This window comes from Lineus longissimus, chromosome 9 (genome assembly GCF_910592395.1).
Source record: "Lineus longissimus chromosome 9, tnLinLong1.2, whole genome shotgun sequence".
Taxonomy (NCBI): Eukaryota; Metazoa; Nemertea; class Pilidiophora; order Heteronemertea; family Lineidae; genus Lineus; species Lineus longissimus.
Window position 1 is genome coordinate 9,071,174 of NC_088316.1, and position 17,320 is coordinate 9,088,493.

General features: G+C 39.6%; 1 protein-coding gene across 1 annotated transcript; it reads right to left on the minus strand.

Annotated features, from left to right (window-relative positions):
- Positions 1–9,962: 9,962 nt before the first annotated feature.
- On the minus strand, positions 9,963–16,635 carry LOC135493847 (uncharacterized). Its single transcript, XM_064781467.1, has 3 exons — positions 16,535–16,635; positions 15,072–15,362; positions 9,963–10,869 (listed from the first exon to the last, which is right to left on the minus strand). Exons 1-3 carry the CDS (start codon positions 16,573–16,575, stop codon positions 10,272–10,274), a joined length of 930 nt encoding a protein of 309 aa, XP_064637537.1. The 5' UTR covers positions 16,576–16,635; the 3' UTR covers positions 9,963–10,271.
- Between the last annotated feature and the right edge of the window lie 685 nt (positions 16,636–17,320).

Genomic DNA, 17,320 nt, shown 5'->3' on the forward strand with positions numbered 1-17,320 from the left:
ATTTGACATTTTTTAAAAAGGGCACAGTTGCAGCATTGAATAATTTTTGTTTAAATATATTCCGCATACTAATTGCAGATTATTGTGAACTAGAAGCTCTCAGAATGGTGTATGGCCATTTCGCCTACAATCATTTCGCCTACAGCCATTTTGCCTACTTGTCAATTTGCCTACTTGTCAATTCGCCTACTTGTCAATTCGCCTACTTGTCAATTCGCCTACTTGTCAATTCGCCTACTTGTCAATTCGCCTACTAACCATTTCGCCTTCTAGCCATTTTGCCTACTTTTACTGCTATTTTTGTTTTTTTATGAATTGGAAGGAAAGTATAGGACTTTCTGGATATTTGTATTGAACAGAGGTGGTTTGAGGCGAATTTTTAGCTGGCAGATAGGAGTACGGTCACTATACATTAGCAGAAAATTAGTTAGTTTGCTTGTGTTGTGTGACACACTTTATAGTGATCCAATTAATCCAGTAACCAAATTAGAGCTTCAACAACAACAAATTAGTGTATGATGATTGGGACTCTAAAAACGAAATGGGATACAAACTGCAACAGTACGCCTACATAGGGCCAAACATATATTTTTGGCAGATACCAAATAAATGTGGTGGATTTGCAAATCCTCTGCAACAGTAGGTATAAGGCCTGATAACTTATATTTTTTACTGTTACTGGTATCAATATGGAGGATTTAAAACAAATATATTCAGAATTATGTGAAATGGCATTTTCTGTATGTAGGCGAAATGGCGGGTAGGCAAAATGGCAGGTAGGCGAAAAGACTGTAGGCGAAATGGCATTTTTTGGTAGTCGAAATGGCGATAAACCCTCAGGATTTGTTCCAACTCCAACAACTCCGAACAAACATTGACAACTGGGAACCAACCAACTATTTGATGCTAATACTTGGGTATCTGGAGATCAAACTCAGCCTAATGAATATGTCTAAATCATTTTAGAGTAATGTTTTTCAAGTTTGCAGCTGTGTCAAAATTTTAGACACACCCTGTACTTGTTTAATTTGTCCAGAACATCGTGATTGGTTCTGACCAAGTCTACATTTGGAATCTTTATTTGTTGAAATTGTGTCTTCGATATTGCATAAGCCCACTTCGACCTGCCAGCATGACTGATAATTTGCTAGTTGTAAATAAGGAAAGATAATAATTATATTGTGTTATGGTCATTTCATTTCGTATCATTATGCTGTATAAATAGAGAGGATAAGAGATTGTTCCGCTAACTGTTGCGGTTGTTGGTTTGACTTTGTTTCAAGATGGCGGTTTCAGAGCGGGTTTTTTGCAGAAGTACGGTTTCATCCATCTTATCTTTAGATGGCGGAATCGTTCCGTTGCTGAGCCAGGACGGGGACCAGCATAAATCTGACTCACAGAGATCTCTGGTGAAATTCTGCGAGTCAAAAGATCGGCGGGATTATGTTTTGTGTGGGCAGGCATCTGATGTCACCTGGGAACTGTTGAATCAAGTTCACACGGTTTTGAATATATGTTGGTAACCTTTTTAGCTCACCTCTTAGCAGAGGTGAGCTTATCCCATACCGTGGCGTCCGTCGTCCGTCGTCGTCGTCGTCGTCGTCGTCGTCGTCCGTCGTCCGTTAGCAGGGCACGTTTCGTAACTGTTAGAGCTATTGAGTTGAAACTTGGTACACATGTACCCTTATGTAATGACACCTTGGAGACTAAGTTTCGGTCCGATTCGTTTCATGGTTTGGCCACCAGGGGGCCAAACGTTAAAAGTGAAAATATGCAATATCTCCCTTAATAGTAGTCGGGAAATTTTGAAAAAAATATGGTAGGTACTTCTAGCAAAGGTGCATCATATATCCTCCGGGTTTTTGATTTGACCTCCTTTTCAAGGTCACAGAGGTCAAATGGTGTAAATTGGCCGTTAGGATGTAACAATGGCACGTTTCTAAACTACAATGACTATTGATACCAAATTTGGTACACATTTACCCCTTAGTCAGGTGATCTCAGGGACCGAAGTTTGGTCCAATATGATTCATTACTTGACCACCAGGGGGCAAAATCCAAAAACCTTAAAAATGCGATTATTCCTTAACTTCTTGCCCGATTGCCACCAATTTGATATCATGGGTACATCTAACCACCATACAGTATATGTCACACAGGTTTGTAATTTGACCTTCTTGTCAAGGTCACAGAGGTCAAATGGCGTAAATTCGCCGTCAGGCCGTAACTATGGCACGTTTCTTAACAGCAATGACTATTGATCACAAATTAAGTACACATGTACCCCTTGGTCAGGTGATCTTAGGTACCGAAGTTTGGTGCAATCTGATTTGCCGTTTGGCCTCCAGGGAGGGGGCCAAATCCTAAATTCTTCAAAATGCCATTATTCCTAGCAATGACTTGCCCGATTGGCACCAATTTTATATCATAGGTACATCTAATTCTAACAACCATTCAATGTGTCACCCGGGTCTTCTTTGATTTGACCTACTTTTCAAGGTCACAGAGGTCGAATGTACTGTAAATTGGCCATTTTGGGGAAATTGTAATTGCTTGGACCTACATCAAACCTAACACTACATGACACAATACCATGCTCTTTATCCATCTTTCCTCCACATGAGGTGAGCACAATGGCCCTGGCCATTTCATTTCAAAGTTAACCTGTTGGATGACTATCTGTGAGTCAATCCACATGACCTTTTTCTTTATGGTGAGAGTTGTTTCGCAGTGCGTTGTGTATTGCAGTATCCACACCCAGTAGTTCCATACAGAGAATTGTGGTGTCCGGGAGCAGCTTAACCCTTGTTTTAACCATGAGCAGAGATGTGCGGTTTTCACTGACCAAACATGCAATGCTGCTATAGCATGATGGTGAAGCATTGCTATGTCTCGTATGATTTGTCTAGGAATAGAGATGGTTTGCACTTTCTCCAATATGTTACTTTATTTAGAGAGAAATTGAAAGTTAACTAAACTTAGTATCTCGAATTACGCAATTACGAAATAAAAGATATTCTGTAATGATAATTAAAGTGTCGTTTTTACTTCTGTTTTGGCGAATGTAATCAGAAGAATTTGTGGATAAAACATGACTGAAAGGAGAGGATGTGTTCTGTTGTGTTGCTGCAAGGCCAATAGGCTAAAAAACAGTTGAAGAGTTCAGATGCAAAAGCCAATAAATTCCCTTGAGGTCATTTTGAGGAAATGCAACTTTCTGCCATGACTTACGTAATGGTTTTTACAATAAAAGTGAATCTTTTTACATGATTTACAATGGGATCCTGCGGTTTTGCATTGAAACGTATTCCACCTAAACTGTACAGTTACTTTCTGGTGGAGGTGGATCAGGAGTCAACAAGCTAATGTGACAACAGACACCAACCCTCGCCAGTCGCGTGATGAATGAATAAAACCTACCCAGACTAAACACCTTAACAAAAGTAAATCCCCCCAGAAATTTGTTAATAACTATAAAACAACTGATCATATAGGATCATATAGGAATGTCCATTGAATGAGGGCAATTTGAATGTCAAAAAGTATGATTTCACATGACCAACAGGCTTGTTTGTGGTTTGGGCCAAAACGGACACATCTCATGGGAAGACATCAAATGATTGGGTCAAGTCACAACCAACTTACAACAGAAACGTCTAGTGGTTTGGGCCAAAATGAACACATTTCATGGGAAGACATCAAATGATTGGGTCAAGTCACAACCAAATCAACTTACACATGAGACGTCTAGTGGTTTTGGTCAAAATGGACACATCTCATTTGAAGATAACAAACGATTGACTTCAGTCACAACCGAATCCACTTACACATGAGACGTCGAGTGGTTTGGGCCAAAATGGACACATCTCATGGGAAGACATCAAATGATTGGGTTAAGTCACAATCAAATCAACTTACACATGAGACGTCTAGTGGTTTTGGTCAAAATGGACACATCTCATTTGAAGATAACAAACGATTGACTTCAGTCACAACCGAATCCACTTACACATGAGACGTCGAGTGGTTTCGGCCAAAATGGACACATCTCATGGGAAGACATCAAATGATTGGGTTAAGTCACAACCAAATCAACTTACACATGAGACGTCGAGTGGTTTGGGCCAAAATGGACACATCTCATGGGAAGACATGAAATGATTGGGTCAAGTCACAACCAACTTACAACAGAGACGTTTAGTGGTTTTGGTCAAAATGGACACATTTCATGGGAAGACATCAAATGATTGGGTCAAGTCACAACCAAATCCACTTACACATGAGACGTCTGGTGGTTTGGGCCAAAATGGACACATCTCATTCGAAGTCAACGGACGATTGACTTCAGTCACAACCAACTTACAACTGAGACGTCTAGCGGTTTTGGTCAAAATGGACACATCTCATGGGAAGACATCAAATGATTGGGTTAAGTCACAACCAAATCAACTTACACATGAGACGTCTAGTGGTCTTGGACAAAATGGACGCATCTCATTCGATGACAACAGATGATTGACTTCAGTCACAACCAACTTACAAATGAGACGTCTGGTGGTTTGGGCCAAATGGACGCATCTCATTCGAAGACATCAAGCGATTGACTTCAGTCACAACCAAATCCCCTTACACATGAGATGTCGAGTGGTTTGGGCCAAAACGGACACATCTCATGGGAAGACATCAAATGATTGGGTCAAGTCACAATCAAATCAACTTACACATGAGACGTCGAGTGGTTTTGGTCAAAATGGACGCATCTCATGGGAAGACATCAAATGATTGGGTCAAGTCACAATCAAATCAATTTACACGAGACGTCGAGTGGTTTTGGTCAAAATGGACACATCTCATTTGAAGATAACAAACGGTTGACTTCAGTCACAACCAAATCCACTTACACATGAGACGTCGAGTGGTTTGGGCCAAAATGGACACATCTCATGGGAAGACATCAAATGATTAGGTCAAGTCACAATCAAATCAACTTACACATGAGACGTCGAGTGGTTTGGGCCAAAATGGACACATCTCATGGGAAGACATCAAATGATTGACTTCAGTCACAACCAAACCCTCTTACAAGAGTCAACAAGTTGTTTTAGTCTGAAGTGACATGTCGCACTTTATGACATCAAAAGACGCGACTCCAGTCACAACAGAAACCTCTTACACAAGGTGACAGACCATGCTCACTAGAGACCAGTTTAAACAGGCGCGGTTTACATGGCAGCCAGGTGTTAATGTGTTGTATCAATTATATTGTCATCTGGGTCACTGGGTCATGCTTTTCACTGTGACCATCATGATTTGATGAAAATTTTTTATATGGTGTCAGACTAATCATTTTTGGAGCAGAAGTCCTCAAGATACTTGCTTATCCTCAGTATGACTGATTTTAAAGACTCGATCAAGGTGATAGGAACATTGAAAGGGATTATGGTTTAACTGATATGGGTTTCCTTTAAAAGGCATTGTGAGATTGATTAGGGTTATCAACCCCATTCTACATTCACAGAACTAATTAAACATGAAGGGCAATAGTGTTGCAATAACACCACTCCGAGGTGAAAAGGGGTTATAAAATAACAATAAGGATGCAGATATCACGCAACTTTCTTTATTCAGAATAACTCATAGCAATACATGTCGATTACAGCTATTCACATGCACTCATAGGCTCATATCCTAAAGTGTTGTTTCCATCTGAACCATATTTTACCACCTTCATTACAACCCAAATTCCCGAGCCAAAGATAATGGCATAGAAAGGCTAACATTCACCATCTCTAAAATAGGATAGTTTTATGTCGACTCTACGGCTAAAGTGAGTGTCCACAGTATTTTTAAAGGCAAAGATCTACAAGGAGCAGGATGCGGAGATGATGATGATGATGATGATGACACATAGCTTTTTAACTTTTTGCACAGCAAGGAAATATCCAACAATGCCAGATTGTTATATAGTGAAGGGCTCACTATCTTAGATGGACTGGTATGATGTTATGACACGACATAAGATGAAAACCTTTCCTTGGGAATCTCTGTGAACATGGTGAAAGTCCGTGAATGGAATGAAGGAAGTGTCTATTAACGAAATCCGTTTATCTACTCCATTTCAGTACTCTCAGGGTTACATGTCAGCTGACATATTAGACTGTCTCACTTAAACATGTTCCAGCACTTCATACTACTAAACTAGTTCCCTACTTGGGTGACCTGAGAAAGAATCCCAGACAAGATCTTTTAGCCTTCAGAATAGATGTTACACTTTCGACTAACTTTCCTCAAGTGCCGGCCCACGGCGAAACTGGCACGCGTCATCACTGTGACCACGTGACCAAGTTTCCTTTGTGATTCGTCACTTGAAAGTGAAACTAGTAGTTAACCAATCAAATGACAGAGATTTAATTGACTAAATTATCTCTATCAAGGTGTGGCTCGCGCGTTATTATGGCAACGAGCTAAATGGTCTCCCTGATGGAGGTTCCAGGAATATTGAGAAAGCATGGGAGATCAATGAGTGCAAACTGTCAACACATTAGATAGGTTTAGCAAATCATTATACCACAAAATCATCAACATCATCATCATCATCATCATCATCATCATCGTGTCTGAAACTTGACTTTTCCGCTAACATTACCTATATCGAGGCGCAGCGACGCTAGGGGTATTGCGCTTAATCACACATCGCTATTTGATTATAGGTAGCAAAAATAAAAACAGACAGGCAAACTTCAAACACCCTCAGACTCAAACTGTTGGTACCAATGGATGGAGAATCTTTCTGGAAGTAAAATGATACAAAAATATCTTGATTTGATCCAGCAGTAAAGGTAAAAGACCCCTCCAAGTGAGAAACATTGTCGCTTGCGTGGACTCAACCTCTAGCTGAAGTCGGATTCACTACGCCAATAAACCCAATTGGCGCATATCCGTAGTGTCAGGCATAAACACTCATCCCGCCTTGGAGGAGCAATACTCTCCGGAACTTGGTGTGATGATACCTTTGTGCAATATGCCAAAACTAATTTTTCGTTCCCGATTTGACATACTAATAAAGATGAAGGAAATTCAATTTAATTGTTAAGTCAGCGTCAAGTGTTTTATATTTGGAGGTAGTTTGTTGTTATTTTATAGTCACGCCTTACAAGGGTTTCCTTAGTAAATCACTGATTTATTGCAAACATGTTTATATTGAAATTGTCTGCAAAAAATAATGTATTTTTCTAAGATGAGACAATGAATTAGGCTGATAATTTGTTTGCCCATCCTTGTATATTTATGTACCGGGGTATATAGTATTAATGTACATTTCTTGTTAGGCCACATGTTTTTAATTTGTTGGTTGGTTTACGGTTGACCATGAGGTTGACCATGATTCTGCCGGAAAAAATAAATTTGTATCAAGTGTTTATACTGTCATACATGTGTCATGACTGTGGTGGTTATTTATTGCAATAAGCATAGCAAAACTTCTATAAGCAAAGTATTTTCTTGAGTCTTGATCTCCTGCTCAATAATTGGCGTCATGCAACACATCATTGCTAGTTGTCTTTCTTGTTTGATCGTTCTTGTTTTCACATTAAAAAGCAAGAAGACATGTAGACAATACAACTACAAAAAAATATAAGAAATTTACTGAATACCATATCCTTGTTTTTCTTTACATCAAAGCTTTAGCTCCCATGTTGGTACAGCTAGTAGGATCCCCCCCCCCCCCCCCCCACACACACACCAAATAAATAAGGTCCCTTATTTCTTAAAAATATTTGAAAATGAAATTGAATGTGAACTTCATAACAAATTGACCGTTACTTGTATTTGTAAGAAAGTGCCAGGGCGCCAACCTGGATCCACCCCTGAAATTAATACAGTTAGGCAACCTGTGAAAAGCCTGCTTTTGCATCATGACTCACCAAAGTCCTCTAGGCTTATTAAAGCGATACTATTGGCAGCTTAATAGGCTCATAATCAACAACAATATATCAATGATATGTGGTGACAGGATTTGAGAACTTCACCGAGCCTACCCCAGACCAGGGGTTGGCCTTGTTCCTACCGTTCCATTAAGAGCTTTGCCAACGTTGTTCAGGTGTCTATTCCCCCACAAGTTATTCAGATGTCTATGCCCCCCTCCCTCTTCCCCCATTCACCCACAAGTTAATATTCAGGTGCATATGCCCCAGGCCCCCCCCCCATTCACCCATAAGTTGTTCAGGTGTCTACCCCCTCTACACTTATACATTCAATTAGTCTATTTTCAAGGCTATCCGTGTTAAAGGCTGAGCTGGCTTTTCCGTGTAAGCAATTAAAACTCTCATCATTCAGTACACGGCGTTTACAAACAGTTCATAGGAGTTATCAATACCTCGACTCTAGGCTTCAACTGAGAAATACTACAATACTTTGTACAGCACCATAAAACCATGTATATTATAGTCTCACCTCTCAGTGAGCTAAAAACTTACCCCCCTAAAATATACAGGGTGCCCCAGAAAAAAGGTAATCCTGGCAAAAAGGGTTAATGTGATGAGATCATGCATTTTAACACTTTTGGCATTGGCAAGCCATTGCTTCATAGTAAATCAGAAGCTATGAGCTTTCCATTGATGCTACTGTGACACCCATGCTGCTACGCATGACTGAGCACCAAGGCTTGTTCATCGAAAGAGGAGGAGGCCACGTGGAGGGTGTCGCGGCTTAAAGGCCAGGACTCCTGCTTTTATGATTGCATGACATGTACAAATCCTTAAACACTGGACTTAAAGCTCCGCATTAAATCAAGTTTGATCAAAATTGAAGAACCCAGTCCAGAGATATAGCAAATTAACGGCTTTGTTTACATGTTATGTAACAGCCTTGGTTAGGTTTCTAAGTAAAGTCAGGCGGCAGGTTTACTGACATAGATCAGGCTGACGTTGGATTTCTTACTATAAATAGTATAAATTTGTCTGTATTACCTTACCTTATTATAAGGTATATCGAAGCTTTAAATTAGAAAAACATTATGATAGTTTAAGTATTGTATAAATTGATGTATTTGATGCAATTTTCTGTAAAAAGAATCAAATTTGAAAAATCAATTAAGTTCTATAAATGTGCCTGAATTGTCTAGAAAACCTAATTGGACCATATTTGTGGGGTCTATGTTTTTTTTGGCATTGATTTTGTTTCCCCACTTCATGAATTAGCTCAAATAACACTTTCTAGATGTGAGAGTTGACTTCTAAAATAAATATAACCGGTTTTCCCAAAAAAATAAAATATTTAATTAAAATATTTTTTGGAATACAATAAACTCATTTATTATGGGCAAAGGTATGCTTTCATACTTGAACATTGAAAATGTCAATGAAAAACAGACTTCATATATCAATTTTAAGAGCATTAATTTATATGTGTCCTCCCAAGTAGGGCAATAGCCTGATCTACATCACAACTTTGGTGAACCCGCCGCCTGGCTCTAACAAGCCTGTTGCTAGCCTGATTAGGTGATCTAGCTGTCAAACACCTGAAAGGCTATATCTTCAAAATGGATGGAGCAAATTGCATGGGGTTTTCTGTATTATATAAATTGTTAGGTGCACTTTTGAAAACGTCTTACAGCAGGAAATGGCAAAATACCTGGAGTTATGGCCTTCAATCTGTAAAATTCTGGATTTATCAGGGAACAAAATGTATCTGAAAGAGGGTAAGCTGTTATTGGTTATTCAAACACGAATGCTTTTGTGCCCACATAATCTGGCATAACATCAGGATGGAGTTTCCCAACTTGGAACAAGGTAAAATCTGCAAGTCTTTTTCAGAGCCTTGGTGCTCAGTCATGCGTAGCAGCATGGGTGTCACAGTAGCATCAATGGAAAGCTCATAGCTTCTGATTTACTAAGAAGCAATGGCTTGCCAATGCCAAAAGTGTTAAAATGCATGATCTCATCACATTAACTCTTTTTGCCAGGATTACCTTTTTTCTGGGACACCCTGTATGTTGAAAAAACACAAATATTTTCAAGAAACAAACAGTGACTCAATAAAATTCGCAAAAAATAATAGCTGCTGGGTGCAAGGAAGTGATGAAATAACTTCACTCAAGAGTCACGGGAGCTAATAAAATACAATACACTCAAATATATGCTGATACCATAGCGATCTGAGGGTTCTCCAAGAGGCGAAATGGAGTCTTGCAAATAACCAAAATGTTCTGCAGAAAGTGGACAATCAGAGTCAGCTACATGAACTGTATCAGTCTCATTTGCGGTCGGTCCTTCTCAATCAATACCATAATCTGGAAGATCATTTGGCTCCAAATGGTCATTACTACCAGGGTCATAAAACATATTATCGATATGAGAATGTCCTGAACCTAACAGACGTAGAATACCCTCAATATAAAGTTGGCAAGGGGTATGACCACGTTCTGAGGAAAGTCGGTGATTATTCCACTGATTTTGGAAAATGGTGATGTTTCTCTGCATGCGAGGTGTAAAAACATATTGAAGGGACCAACGATGGATATTGTTATTTATATCAAGGATACCAGAGTCCTCCATAAAATAAAAAAGATCATAATAGACATTAGTCGAACCGTGGAAAAGGTCACGCCAAAATCTTTCAATCCTTTGATTATGAACAGAGCGGCCACGAATCATGCTCCCTCTGTTCATCCCACGATTGACGTTCATATAGGTCTCGACTTCATTGTTTTCTGTTCCACGATCCGCCCTTACTCTTGATGGTATTCCATATGTTGAGGTGGCAGTCCGAAAAGATCTTAGCACGGTTGCTGCACGATTGTTGCACGCAATGGACAGAAAAACCATCAAACGGCTGTACCCATCAATACCACCATGGATGACAAAGCCCCATCTGAAAATATAAAATAAAATACATAAGTATATCAAAGTGATATTCACAGGACTAATTGTGGTCGAAACAATTTGGACAAAAAATGTGCCCCTGCTAATGGCATTCTGGCTGCCAACTACATTACAAACAGCATAACAGTGCAAGGGTGCGGGGTGGTTGTAGAAGAACCACGACAGTATGTATACATACAGGATGTCCCATGGGCTCCCGAACAAAAGGGCCGATCGACAACACTGGTCAATACGAGTATTATCCAATGGGCTCAAGAGCCCAGGGGACATGCTGTTTGTCATGTTTTCAGCGTCGACACCTACAGACGATGGACCATTTGACACTAGTGAGTCACGTCAAAAATGCTGAGCGTCATCAACGACTGCCTGATGACCATGTTCACATTTGGCGCATATCTGTTTTCCACATAAATATCCGAAAAAAATTCTCCAGGAACAAATGTTTTTGTTTTTGTCACATGCATGCACACAACGGTCATCTTGAACAAAATGTTTATGTCATTTTGTTCGTCATGTGTGCCTTAGCTTAAACATTTTTTGGTAGCCCCATCTATTCTACATATGAATTGAGAGGTCTACTCAGCCATTTCTCTTGGGAACTCTTTTTGTCAATAAACAAAATGAGGATAATCTTAAATACCCTATGACTATATTTATCAAAAATAAGGTACTCTTTTAAATAAAAAATATGTGTTAATTTCATTCAATTGCTCCAGTTGGTAAGGTCACACCAGGACTTTTAATGCGGAGACATCCTAGATTGTTACTTCGGCCCTTCCGGGTGAACATTTTGACCTCTGCTGATCTAAATTACTAAATAAAGGTGTGGTCAATAATCAATCTATTTCAAATCGTAGCCTAGGCCAAACCCTTTCAGACGATACCTCATCGGATGATATTCTTCAATGATTCCTATACACAAATGACGTTTTGGGTATTTTTTCGAGTCTCATAATGGTCCACAACAGGAGTTTCCAAGAGATGGCTAGGCAAACCCCTCAATTCATAGAATGGATGTACCTACCCAAAAATGTTTATAGCACTTGTAACCTAAAAACCCTTTTTTTGCACAATTCTTGCACTTGGCTCCCCTACATAGCCTTAGTTAGAACTTCTTTGCAGAAGACTATAGTTCATTTCCAGGATAAAACATTATGCAAATTGGTTTTTTAAATTATTGAGGTCGGTCACGTGACCTGATTAGCAAAATTAGTAAAAAATATATTTAGACATGTATGTATAATCTAGTTTTCCAATCGGCATCATTCTGGTCAGAAGAACAGTCTCATTATATTGCAGGAAAAAAGCAGTTTGAGAACTTTTTAGGTTTTTTTACCACACGCAGGTGTGTTTAGACTTATGGTGTGTTCACACTGGATGCGAATTGAAACCGTATTCCGTAGAGCGCTCTCCGGAATACGAATTGGTTAATCCAGTTTCAGAACGGTCGCGTCACACTGGCCCGAATACGCATTCAAATCGGTTTAAAACGCGCCACACTAATGCGTACTAACGACGCGCCATCTATTATCATTATTATTATTATTCATTAACCTCCCATATGGGAGAATAAAATTTACAAGTACAAAATATATAAGTATATAATATCACAGTATCACACAGTCATTATTAACAAGTTAAAATCGCGAAAGGTGCTTGACCATTTCCATCTCCCGGCCATGCCTATTGCCAAAGTTCGGGTCAAAGAGGAGTGTCCTCAGCGAGTCAACACCACCGTCGCTAAATGCGGAGAATCCCGGCCTCGCCCTCGAAAACGAGGCCAAAACCGGGGAAAACCCCGCCGCAACGATGTTGTTGACCAGCGTACCTTTGACCAACGAACCGGCGGCAACATACCTTGCCAGGAAATGAGAATGCAAGTCACGTGCAAGGGAGTTGATTTTTCCCTATTCTATGGCATAACAAAAACGATTTGAGTTAATGAATTTAAATACATCAGTTAACTAGTTCGGAGCACTAGTTCCCGCGGTCAAAGGTCACTTTCCATGCGCCGGGCGCATGAGCAGTGCGATCGAAAACCTTAATTCGTATCAAGCGCGTCACACTTGAAATCTCAATACGGTTTCGTTGATTCGGATTAGCTGATTCGCATTCAATTCGGTTTAAGAACCGTGTTGGTTAAAGCGGATTGAGATCGGTATGAACCGAATTGAGTGTGACGCCCCAATACGTATCAACGTTTTAATTCGAATTCAATTCGTGTTAAAACCCCAGTGTGACCACGGCATTAGAGGACTTTATTCATAACTGCACAATGAAAATATTTTTTATTTTGATACCACCATTGTAATATAATGTAAAGGATTACACTTTTCGATTATAGCATGATTTATTCCAGCATAGGTCTATGAATGATGCTGTTTTGGAAATGGGGAGTGCGGGAATACAGATAAGGCGTGATGCAAATTAATAGAAACTGATTTCAAGATGGCCACCCTGGTTGTCATATCGAGAATGAGACAAGACCACTAATGAATATTCATAGGTTGGAGGGTCGAGGCCTATCAATTAGACGAGTGCATGTTTTTTACTCTCAAGTACATATTTGGAGAGGTATTGAAAAAAATATTTGCTGTGGCAAGTCTACAGATATAAAGAAATTATTTGATGAAAAAATTAATTTCGAATTTTGCTAATTGGGTAATAGGGGGCGTGTTTTGAGTTTTTTCTGCCAGTTGGCTGAAAACAGTGGAAATATCAAAGTCTGTCTAATTTGTCGATTATAAAAAAATTTCCGTGGTCAATCACCAATTTCCATCGCACCAGTTACTCGCAAGACTAACCCGTATATCATATCCGAATTTCAGTTTCACTACTTGACGCATTCTTTGATGCGTCGCGGTCAAACATTGACAATTTAACTGCTAAAAGGCTTAAAAAATCAATTGTGGTCTTGTCTCCATTTACACTACATTTTGGGGCAATATAGTGAAAAATTTGAATGTGCTCAAATCACTCTAATTCATTTAGAATATTGTATTGCTGATGATTTAAGGTCAAAACAAGCTAAAATAATGAGAAAAAAACTTAATTTGACCCAAATAAGAGTCAACCTAACCCTGGTCTAAGTTCGGTTTCATTTTTACAAGTCTTGTTGTGTTGCCATTCATTTTGTAATTTCTTTGAAACTACCTTGGCCTTGATTCTGAAAGTTGTGCCCTAAGCAGCAAAGATATTCCTGAATCACATCCTAAATTTTCAGCTCCATAGCTTGCTTATTCTGGCCAGGGCAGGTCTTTGAATTTGGTGCTGTTGGCTGCAAAATCATGACTTTTTGTCGATTTTGTCCTCTTTTGTCGCTTTGGCACAGTTGTACCACTCTTTGAAATGTCTCTCATTTCTCCAAAAATGTCCAGATATGACTTTCCTTTGTTGGAGAGTTGTGGGATGTCACGTACATTAGTTTGAAAAAAATCTCAAAATGTTAACCCCTGAAATGTACCTTCATTGAGACAAGACCACTAATGAATATTCATAGGTTGGAGGGTCGAGGCCTATCAATTAGACGAGTGCATGTTTTTTACTCTCAAGTACATATTTGGAGAGGTATTGAAAAAATATTTGCTGTGGCAAGTCTACAGATATAAAGAAATTATTTGATGAAAAAATTAAATTTCGAATTTTGCTAATTGGGTAATAGGGGGCGTGTTTTGAGTTTTTTCTGCCAGTTGGCTGAAAACAGTGGAAATATCAAAGTCTGTCTAATTTGTCGATTATAAAAATATTTCCGTGGTCAATCACCAATTTCCATCGCACCAGTTACTCGCAAGACTAACCCGTATATCATATCCGAATTTCAGTTTCACTACTTGACGCATTCTTTGATGCGTCGCGGTCAAACATTGACAATTTAACTGCTAAAAGGCTTAAAAAATCAATTGTGGTCTTGTCTCGAATCGAATGAGCCAATTTTCGAAAGGAACTTTCCTCTAGTCATCCCCAACATTCAGACCAAAAATTAATTTCACCTGACAAATGGTTCTACTTCAAATTGACAGAAACCGATTTCAAGGTGGCTGCCCAGGTGTTATATATCAAGAATCAAACAAGTCCCTTTTTTGAAATGAACTTTCCTCTAGTCACTCCCAAAATACATACCAAAAATGTTTTTACCAGAGTTCTCTTTTGAACGGAAATTGAAAAGTTAATGGACTTGGTGATGGTACATACCTAATCAACTTATGGTTTCCATCTATATGCCAAAGGGAATTTGGTCCCGCAACCCTGTATGAACGCCTCCTAATTGAATGACACCACCTTAATGCCACCGATGTCGGGTTTACTCGAAGCATACTATCTCTAACTCGCTGCCGAGAAACATAGATATTCTCGCTTACAAGCCTGGCGTGAACTAATCTGTAGCCAAGATGTCGATTGAAGGAACAGATGGTGCGGACAACTGCATCAAGTTGCATATTGTTTATCCTGGTACGACGCAATCTGTATGACAAGGAATAATATCTGAAAGATATAATAATACAGAATGTTTCAGAGAATCTATCAGAATATATGTAGACCAAAACCTCGCTATGCCGCGGTTTTGGCCAATATTTTGGCTTCACCAGAGCGGTTTGGGTGAGACAATCAATACCGACAGTGAGGTATCAATTTCTATTCTAAAAACATCTCAAATTAAATATCGACTTATGTGATGTTTTAAATGCTTTTGAAATGACTCCACATTTTGCACCAACCCAAGCGGTTTGGGTTGTCTCACCCAAACCTCAGTGGTGAAAACGAAGCTAAATATCTATTATGAAAAAAATATTCTCAGTCGGGTGTTTTTAATTTGATACCTGGCTTACTTCTATGGATTTTGCGCTCACAAGTGGCCGTACAGATGGACGGATGGCAGGTATTTTCTCTGCGAGCGACCCGGGACAACTAAACAAAATGAGTCAACCAGGGAAACAGACAACAATAGTTTTCAATCCATCAACATCTTACAATACATTGTAAGGTGGATCGAACACCCGGCATAATACATGACCCGTTTAGGCCCAAGTAAAGGTAGAACTTTAAGGAGTATCGCAAAGCAAGAAAAATACAGATAGGAATTTCCGTTTCACAATATTAGCTGTCAGGGGTGTGGTTTTTGAAGAAGGAAAATGGAAATATCCCGCCAGACAAGCTAATTTGGGTTTTTTGAAACATGTGCAACTGCTTAATTTTTATGTACAGTTTTAGCTATGACAATGACTATGTAATTTTTAACAACATTCAGCAGCCAATTTAATCCATGTTAATTCCCTGTGTAAATTTTCAAGACACCCGAGAATTCAAATTAGTTTTGAGATCCAAGTTCAAAACGTTTATTTTTGGCCACCCGGTATTTCGCATTTCCAATTACCTGTATGACAAGACAAAGGACTGAAAACTTTGAGTCCAATTATCTCTAAAGAACACGAAGCTAAGATGGGATGGCCCAGTCAGGTTCTTAGGGGCTCAAATATTGATTATCAAAGGTCCACCCCACCAACTATTATCAAGTTGACTGACTGTTGACAAGTACATGTATTTTTTGTTGAATGGCCTAAAATAAGTATTAATAATATAGCCCACAGTAGCCTGCATTATTTATTGCCTCTAGGCTCTAGACATGCTATATCATGAGTTTTGAGCAAATGACTTACCTCAACCTGCGGCGCACTGTTGATACAGAAACATGTAGCATAGCTGCAATCCTTGGAACAGTGAAATCGAGGTCAAAGAAAAATTCCAATTGTTGTTGAGAAATTGCATAGGCTGGGGGGGGGGGGGGCAACTTGACCACTCCAAGTACGTTGAGAATGAAATCCTGACCGTACACCTGCAGGTGTCTTGAATCTTCTGCACCTGCAGGTGTCCTGAAAAAAAGATGTTAAAGAAATTCACATTGAATTTGAATACATGTATGCCAGGTGGGTAGTGTGGCTGTGTGCTGGCCATGCGGAGGTTCGGATTTCTCACTACTAGACCCTCTTTCAGTAGGCAGGCGGTATTTGCACCACGCCACCACGGGCACCACGCGACCACCACGCCACCACGCGAACAGGCGGAGCGATCATAATGACGATATCAAAATAGCGGTCGATTCATTGGATCATGGTTTCTTGGAACAATTATAGATGGCGTTGGCTGCTATCCTAGCTTCTCTGATGCCCGTTCTTGGGATTATTGGAATAAAGGCGTACGCCAACTACTGAAATACGTACTGAATTACCGTTGAGTAACTAGACCTACTCCAACTGACGACTGACCTGCAAAAACCATACGAGTACGAGTGGGTTATATAGTCTCCCTTTAAAGGGGTGGCCGTTCGTTTGGGTGGGGTGGGTTGGGGGGGGGAGGAGTTAGATTTATCACTCACTCGAACACATGTGCATAGTTTCAACATACTGTTGTGTGAGAGACCCTTATTGGCGACTTTGTGTAACTTT

What these genes read in the sequence shown, in the direction of transcription:
- LOC135493847 (XM_064781467.1), bottom strand. Translation starts at nt 16,575, where the DNA reads ATGCTACATGTTTCTGTATCAACAGTGCGCCGCAGGTTGAG. An exon ending in ACAGTGCGCCGCAGGTTGAG is followed by an intron (nt 15,363 to 16,534) that starts GTAAGTCATTTG and finishes TATATCTTTCAG; the next exon opens with ATATTATTCCTTGTCATACA. An exon ending in GGAAACCATAAGTTGATTAG is followed by an intron (nt 10,870 to 15,071) that starts GTATGTACCATC and finishes TTATATTTTCAG; the next exon opens with ATGGGGCTTTGTCATCCATG.